This window comes from Colobus angolensis, unplaced genomic scaffold (genome assembly GCF_000951035.1).
Source record: "Colobus angolensis palliatus isolate OR3802 unplaced genomic scaffold, Cang.pa_1.0 Scaffold56, whole genome shotgun sequence".
Lineage (NCBI taxonomy): Eukaryota > Metazoa > Chordata > Mammalia > Primates > Cercopithecidae > Colobus > Colobus angolensis.
In genome coordinates, this window is record NW_012119154.1 from 8,509,213 (window position 1) to 8,517,987 (window position 8,775).

General features: G+C 37.0%; 1 protein-coding gene across 2 annotated transcripts in view; it reads left to right on the plus strand.

Moving 5' to 3' along the window:
* ARPP21 (cAMP-regulated phosphoprotein, 21kDa) overlaps positions 1 to 7,967 on the plus strand; it is a 157,816-nt gene extending 149,849 nt beyond the window's left edge. For both annotated transcript variants that reach the window (XM_011961568.1, XM_011961569.1), the window contains 2 exons: positions 5,854 to 6,002; positions 7,171 to 7,967. In XM_011961568.1, the coding sequence (XP_011816958.1) occupies positions 5,854 to 6,002; positions 7,171 to 7,428 (407 nt within the window). In that variant the 3' untranslated portion in view covers positions 7,429 to 7,967. The remainder of the gene's footprint in view (positions 1 to 5,853; positions 6,003 to 7,170) is intronic.
* Positions 7,968 to 8,775: the final 808 nt, after the last annotated feature.

An 8,775-nucleotide genomic window follows, 5' to 3' on the forward strand; every position in this document is an offset into this window, starting at 1 on the left:
CACTTAGGGTTTTAGATTACGTACATTGGGAAGAGGTTGGCATATAGGCAAAAGAAAAAGTCACACCTTATCTGCCAAAATTAACAAACTTTGACAAACCAAATGGTTTGCCAAACCACTTGGTCTACATTGTAATTCCTTGGATTTTTCTCCTGGGAGTTGAGTTAGAGTAAGATAGAGTCTATAAAGGCCAGTAAAATCGATGCCTTCCTTGTGCCCAAGGACCCCTGGCTCTGACAGGCTTCCTTGTGAGTGAAACTGTGGAGGCTCTCTTCTGCTTTACGTGAGGGAGAAGTTGCAGGCAGGAACACCCATAACCCCAAAATTCACCTTTCTGAGGCAAGGCAGTGACTCCTCTTCCACGAAACCATAGTGATACTAAAATATCAAGCTGTGTATCTGTTTTCTCCACCTCAGGCTACCGTGAACACCACAGGGTTATCAATAGATGAAACTAGAAAATATTTCTGTCTTAAAGGTGATGTGCCCCAGTAATGAAGTGAGACAGGAAAAAAATCCATAGCGTTCACAGAATTAGAAAGTAGACTGATAGTAGTCTATGAGTTCCAAAAGTACAGCCATCTCCAAGTGGCCTGAGGGGTCTTTATTTCTCCAAGCCTTCATCTGATATCCCAGGTTGTTTGGCAGAGTCCCTGCATATCTTCTTTTTTTAAACCTATTTTTATCTTTCAAATAATATAAATACTATTCTTGTTTCTAAAGGCCAAGTTACTTTCCCAGAGGCAATCACTAGCCTGGAACAGTCAAATCATTGAATTGATCATATATTTAATGTGGAATTAAGCTATTTGCATATTTCAAGATTTTAAGATTATTTCGAGAAAACAAGCCAGAATAAACATAGTCTCTTCGAAGATTGTGAGGAAAGCCGTTATTTGAAATGGTCCTAGTAATTAAAAACTATAGTATCACTGATTAGAAATGAAGTAAATGAAGGGATGAGACTCTGTTTGAATAGCCCCACCCGTACCTCACCCCCCAACTGTCTGCCTTGTGTTTCGCTCTCTAAGTAACAAGCCTTTAAACTGTGATTGAGTGATATGAGTTAATTCTGACAGGCAATCATGTTTTACCTTTAATTTATCTTGTTTTTCTTTATTTGATATTAATAAAATCTTGTTCACCAAACTGTGGAGCATAATTCTTATCTTTTTTACTTAATTGTTTTAAATATTGAGAAAACAATGTAATAGGCAGTCAATGAATATTTGCCACATAAAAGGGATGATGTGAGGGCTATGAGAACTAGAAGAATGTTTAAATAAATGGTACTACAATTTAGCACAGAAAAGCACGCATGCCAAAGTCAGAAAACCACAACTTATATTTTAGCTACAATTCCTCGTAATAGCTGTGTGACCTTGACAAGTTACTATATCCTCCTAAGTCACAATTTTCTCTTCTGCAAATGGAGTTTAGTCATATTGACTGCCTTCTAGGATTGTCATAACAAGGACTTAATTCGCTGTTTGGCTTAGAGTAAGTGATCAACAAATATAGCTAGTCTATAATGGAAAATCCTCAAAGAAGGTGAAGTGCAGAAGAATTGACATGGAGCCAAGAAAACAGACCCAGACAGATATTATAAAGTGGCCAAATGCACGAACTGTAAAACCGCAGCTAAAGGACAGGGCTTTTCTGGATAAGCAGTTTTTTTCTTCATATTCTTCACCAGCTGTACCATTAAGCTAAGCTGCTGTAATTCTACCTCACACCGTGTACAAAGAGCAGAGTTTGATTCGGAATCAAGGCTCTTGCTGGTTCCTTTGAAATTTGGAGAAATATTCATATCCTGTCTTCAAGAGAAGTAATTTTTATATGAAGCAGCTTACTAATTCGAATCATTTGAAAAGGTATTCTACCATATTAAGATTACTTCCTTTAATAAACACATGTATATCACACTGCTTGGGTGGATTGGGAGAAGCTGTGAGAATTGGCCAGCTTCTGAAGAAATGTGCTTGGTATAGAAATTTGCTTTCTTCACTATACTCCCTTCCCTGTTTCAACCTCCATAACTAACAGTAGGCATAATAGAAATGCAGAAATAAACACTACTATTGTGTGTGTCATTTCATTCATTTCCAAAATATTGAAACCGTAAAAAACTACTCAAGTAGGAGTTAAAATCATATCAGTCACAACTATGCCAATCTACAATCCCTAATCAATTTACATTCTAATTGTTCATAATTGTGCTACATGAAGATAAATGTTTTCTTAACTGAATACTAACAAAATGCCCTCAAACTACAAATAGTATGCAACTGCTGTATTTTAGTAGAAAACCTATTCCGTTTTCAGATTGATACAATGCAGACATTTTAAATCTTATAAACTCCTCGATCTTTGCCAAGTGCGTTCTTTTATTTGCTAGCAGGCATTTGTCCATTCCTAACCTTTTTACCTCCAGAAAATAGATGACACATGTGACTTGAAAACTGAATCAATCTTGACTGAAAAAGAAATAATAAAAATAGCTAATGTCTTTGTCATCTCTAGCAAGCCTACAGGGCAGATACTGTTGCTGCTTCAGTTTTGTGAGATGCATTATATCTTGCTAATCCTCAATAAATATGAAAAAGTGATCATTTCACAGCTAAGAATTGACAAACTGGAACATATTTCTCATTTGAATAGACAAGATAAGCAGTTCCCACCAGTGCTGCCATCTCTGCCTTCGGGTGTGTTGTGTCCCAGGCAGACAGTCGGTTCATCCGTAGGTCACTGCTATTTTATTTCTATTTGTCTGTTTCTGGACCAGAACTCAGATTTTCAACCAGACAGCTGCCGGTCTTAAAGACCATTCTGCTATCTACCTTCTGTGACATAATTTCAAGAAATGAGTAACCCCAATTAAACCATTGCAGGTGTAAATTTCTTGCCTGGAGAGAGAATTGAGAAATAAATGGGATTCATGAATACAAATTGGGCTCTCCTTACACTCAAGTTTTCATTTTGAAATGGTAGAGTATTCACTCCCCACATAAATCTGCATTTGCCTTAAGTGTGTTTACCATGGGAACCCCAATGTACATACAGCTGGTGGCCCATTGCTATGCATAACTGAATATTAAAGTTTACAAATCATCAGGCAGAGGAGGCCTGGAGAAGGAGATGCTGCGGCAGGGCAGCTGCATCTGGGCTGGCAGCAAAGGTGAATCCTGCTGTCACAGGCTCTGCACCTTTACTGGGATGGGGGCACCCAACCTGCCCACTCTTTTCCTCTCCTTAAATATTATTTGATATTAAGGATTGCTTCCTCTTCCAACCAAGACATCCTGCTTTCTTAACAGCTCTATTATTTTCCCTTCACCCAGTTTTGGTTTAGAAGATGGTGTGTTAAATGAATCTCTTATAGGCCACCTAATTTATTTTGAAACAAATGCCGCTGTGAAAGAATGGAAGGATTCAATAGGGAAATACATAAATAATCTTCAGACACTAAGCAACTTGCTCCTCTTTCCCCCACTTTCTTCTTCTCCTTCCCTCCCTTCCTCTCCATTTTTTTTTTTTGTTATTGTTTGTTTACATTGTAACTGTATATATTCTGTGAAGAGCCATTGAGGCCAATTGGCTTTTCAGTGTATAAACAAATATAATCCAAAGTGCCAAATGGCAATCCTCTCATATTCAACTTGTGCTTTCAATCTTCAGCCAGAAGTAAGGCCCTATTATATTCACAATTATATGGACTTGAGAGTGAGTGTACATTGCCTGCCCTTTGCTATAGAACTAAATTAGAAGGAAGTCTGTTGGTTATAAGTTTTCTATGATCGTCCCAAGTTATTTTCTTATGTATACAATAATTCATGCTACAAAGAGCTTGATGTGGTTTGGAATAATGTCATAATAAAATGGTAAAATAGCCACAGGATTGTTCAGGGCAATTGGATGTATGAATCACAATGGGAGACCTAGACAATGGAAAACAATCGAAAACAATTTTCTGCAATTAATGTCAAAAGAATTGTCTCTCACGTCTCTCTGCAAATGAGAACAGAGAAGTAGAAGTAGTGAAAATTGTAATGGGGGATTAATCGCATTTCTTGTTCCCAGATCTGATGGGTTTTCCTTATTGTATAGACTTCAAACACTGTAGGTTTGCAGAACTCTGAGCTCATCTTGTTAGTCTTAAATGGACCTGCCAAGCATATTACAGGAAGGTTCTGGCTGTCTACCGTGGACAGAATGTAGCTCAAGGAAATGTGGTCACTACCCTTAATTATATTCATAATATGTGTTGTATTTGCAATAATTTAAAATCATTCAGTAAATTGAAACCATTATGAAGATGATTTATGGTGAGTAATAAGAATGTAAAACGATGGGACACGTAAGGAAGGTCAAAGGGTAGCTTTTTGGATTACACACTGGTTCCGCTTGCCAATTGTAGGCATAGGTCAGACCTCCCAAACTGGCCTTTTCCCAAGCTTGCTCTCCGGTTCTCCAGACTGAGGATGCCTTGCTTCTATCTCATTTGATGAACTGAGCCAATCTCCTAATTCAGTGACTATTTGCAAGCCAAAGTTTCAAAATATTTCTGAAATGAATGAAGATACAGTTTGTATATCCAAGGATAGTTAAGTGTTGTCTTCTATAAAGACTATAATATAATGTGTTCCTTTAATATAAAGACTCTCAGAGGCACTCAATATATAGATTATTTATTAACGATGCATATTGATTAGCTAGTTTTTAACTTTTGGCTTCAATTTTCAAAATTCTATTGTGAAAGTTAGTTCATATTTGTGTTAAGAAAATCTAGGATCTTAAAGATTCTTTTCTGTCAGAGAACTGTATTACGATAGCAGTTCCACTTATTCTCAGGTACTCTACATGGTTAATAATGTGAGCTCTGGAAGGAACTTATTATACAGCATAAAGTGAATCTCTTTCATTTCTCCACCATTGTGTCATTTTCACCTACATCATAACTTTCTGCCCAGCATTTACAAGAACAATCCACAGGCTTCCTTTATAAGGGTGTGTTTTAAACCACTCATTGAAGTGAGGATTTAAATAACTGGAATAAATCAATTCTGGCCTACTTGAAAAAAAAAAACAAAAGAAAGAAAGCTAACAAACTGACCCACCCAGAAAGACATGAACAGATAAATTTTTGAATATTGTATTCTGTATTATCTATTATATGTATTAATACTTGGTCACATATTGGAGTGTTTTACCAAAAAATTCTCTCAGAAGCTAGTGGCAAAACAGAATAAAAGTATGACATGCATTCCGCTTGCTGTTGCCTTTTTGTCTAAGGCAGTGGTTATTGTGAATTCCTCAGGGTAGCGAATCATTTGGTTCACTAGGACATAAAAAAGTAGAATTCATCCAAAGTTAATGGGCTGTTTGATGGTCTCTATGTGTAGATTGTCTGGGAAAAGAGGATAGTTAAGGAATGAGTCAATTTAGTTTTAAAATAACTTGATAATCTGTTAATTCTCCGAATATCCTCAAAACCAAAGAAAAAGCCAAATACGAAAGGTGTAATTTATAGTAGTCAATTGGTATCAGTAGAGTCTTCTGTTTTTGTGCCATGAAAAATTTATCATTGTCACATGTGTTTAATAGACCATTCTGCATAACAATAGAAATTTCAATTAATTTTTAAAGCCACAATCTTGTTCACTCTTAGAAGTAAAAAAAAAAAAAGAAAGAAAAGAAAAAATGCATTCTTATGGAATAAACATCTGATAACACATTCTGAATGTGGAGATTGAGATGTCTGAAGGCTGCCTTTTGAACTAGTACTTTTACCCCATGAAACACCTCTGTGTTCTTTCTGGCACAACCAGTTCAAAAGATTTCTTTTCTTCACAGGTTACCAGCCAGTCTTGTCTGGTCAACAGGGATTCCAAGGCCTAATAGGAGTGCAGCAGCCACCTCAGAGTCAGAACGTGATGAATAACCAACAAGGAACTCCGGTGCAAAGCGTGATGGTTTCCTACCCAACCATGTCTTCTTATCAGGTGCTCATAAACAGCTTGGAAAATTGTGTTATAAAGTAGCATTTGTCAAAGTGGAAGCTGTGGGTATGTCCCTGGTTTGGGTGGCTGTCTGGGTAGTGGGTTCTTGGCCCATAACTGTTGATAATTTACTTTGAATCAAGATTATAATAGAAAAGTAGAAAATGCAAACGACATGCTTCTATCACTACTGTGGCTTTTGAATGCTCTGCTAAATTTATTTCCATATAACTTCATATTCATGGAAGAAAATGCATTAGTCTACAGTTTTATTCATAAAGATCTTTGGAAATTTTATTACATTTTGCTTATTGGTAGAAAGTCTTCATGACAAATTCCCATTCATTTTTGTACACATCCAAATAAACTTCATTTTTCCATAAATTTAAGTTATAAGAGATTTTAATATGGCATCTCAGATTCATTTAAAGGGCATTTTTGGAGCCTAACAACTAAGTGCATTCTCTGGACTAAACCCAAGTTAAGCATTTTAAAAGTGTTATGTATCCTTTTGTGATGTATATTATAAAATACCCCAGAAGCAGAAATAAAGAGTTAGTGAAATAGTATAATAATTAAATTTAAATGTACCAGGTGCTTCTGACCCTAAAGAACCTATCCTAGGACCCCTATCCTACTATTCTGATTCACGTTGCATTGACTTCTACCTGCAGCTCCACAATAAATGTTCTCTAAAGTTGCAGGTTGAGAGTATAATGGGTACCCAGGACAAAAGTCCTTTGTACTGTGGAGGGCTCCAGGACACCTTGCATAACATCGGAAAGGGTGCATGGCTTTTCAAACTGAGAGAAACCCAGAGTGGAAGATCTAGACTATAGTTTCTAGAGGTCTTCGAGAGAGAAGGGAAGTCAGAACTAACAACTTCTGAGCATCTGCTGCATTCCAGGCAGTGTGCCAGGCCCTGTATACCATCCCTTCAATCCTTTCAATGGCACTTTGAAGCATGTATGTCATTATCACAATGGAATAGGGAATCAGAGAGGCTAAGTGACTTTCCTAATGTGAAACAGCCGATAAATGGCAGAGTTGGAATTGATGACCAGTTAGGTCTAACTCAAAAGCTTGAATATTTTTCATGACACCATGTTGTTTATTGTACAGACCAAAAGTAGCCTCTTCATACAGGATTCTTGCTTGTGTCTTTTTACAGGTGCCAATGACCCAGGGTTCTCAAGGACTGCCCCAGCAGTCATACCAACAGCCAATCATGCTACCTAACCAGGCAGGTCAAGGGTCACTCCCAGCCACTGGAATGCCTGTTTACTGTAATGTCACACCGCCCACCCCTCAGAACAACCTTAGGCTGATTGGCCCACACTGCCCCTCCAGCACTGTCCCGGTGATGACGGCTAGCTGCAGAACAAACTGTGCGAGTATGAGCAATGCCGGTTGGCAGGTCAAATTCTGAGAGCTCTGGTTGTGGCACATTTCTTCAGCTATTTCTCATGGCCTTTGATGGAAGAGGAACAAGGTGGGAAAACTGGCTGAGGACTTAAGTATTCACTCAACACTCAAATGATTGCTGCTGGTATTCTGTAAAAAAATAAACAAAGACTACTATACACGTTAGCTGGTTAATGGTGCATACTTCTGTCATGTCTGCTAGGTATGCCTTTATAGCTTAGCTAGTGACATGAATTCATCAAGGTAAGATTTTCTCCTACCACTGAATACCACTGTGTAGATTATAATATCCCTAATTTGGATTAGTTTTGTACTTTGTGTTGAGTTTGTGATGCTAAAAGTATTTAAAAATTATATACTAAATCACATTGTACCAAAGCTGTAATGGGAAAGAAAAGAAGAATTGATGAATTGAAGGAATAATTTATATACATTATAGAGTTTTCTTTTTTAATGGATATATACTGTATTGTAGTGTTGAATCATAATAAAACTATTTGACCTTATGGAGGAAGGTCATGTTTTTACCACCAGTTTGGTTCACTATGTCTTCCAATGTGTGCTTTCTCATGTGTCACTGTATTCCTTTCAAACACTGTTTCATGAATACTGCATGGAAAAGGTATTTCAGGTATTTATAAGCAAACTGCCATCACATGGGGATATGCCGTAGCAAAGACTTAACCAACTGTAGTTTCTTGTCGTAATACTAAAGGGTCCTGAAAATAAGATGGCATCCATTTCATTCATTCATGAAGTTTGCAATTTTAAAGTACATACCTTCCTATTAATTATGGGACTATTAAAAGCATGTAGTTACACTTCACTAACTAGGAAAACCTGCGTGTCTTCATTAACAACAGTCCTATACCAAACCCTGTTCTACCTTCATGCGAGTTTCATTATGTACCTGAAAACAAGGTATCTTTGTTTAGAGGAAAATCAGAAGAGGCATAGTCTAATCCTGCCTGTTATATCCGGTCATACAATGGAAAGTGCCACTAGTATTGACAGTGAGTCAGTAATTCAAAAGTGCTAATATTTGTCCCAGTAGTTTAAAACAAAGTAAATATAGCAACGATTTAATTGCAAAGATCTAGGACATTGGCAATTCCATTTAGATGAAGCCTATGTCTACCTAATGTCTCTTTGGGAAATAACAGAACTGTGAACTCTGAGGTTTGGCCTTTCTGGAAGATATTAATGGGGAATAAAACCCCTTTGTTTTCCCTTTAATATGGTAGTACAATGACTAACAGTTTTGTATTTTACACTTTCTGCCTAGAAACCATTATTACCAGTGAGAGGAATATAAGGAGTATATCTGGATCATTTCTATTGTTTTTATATT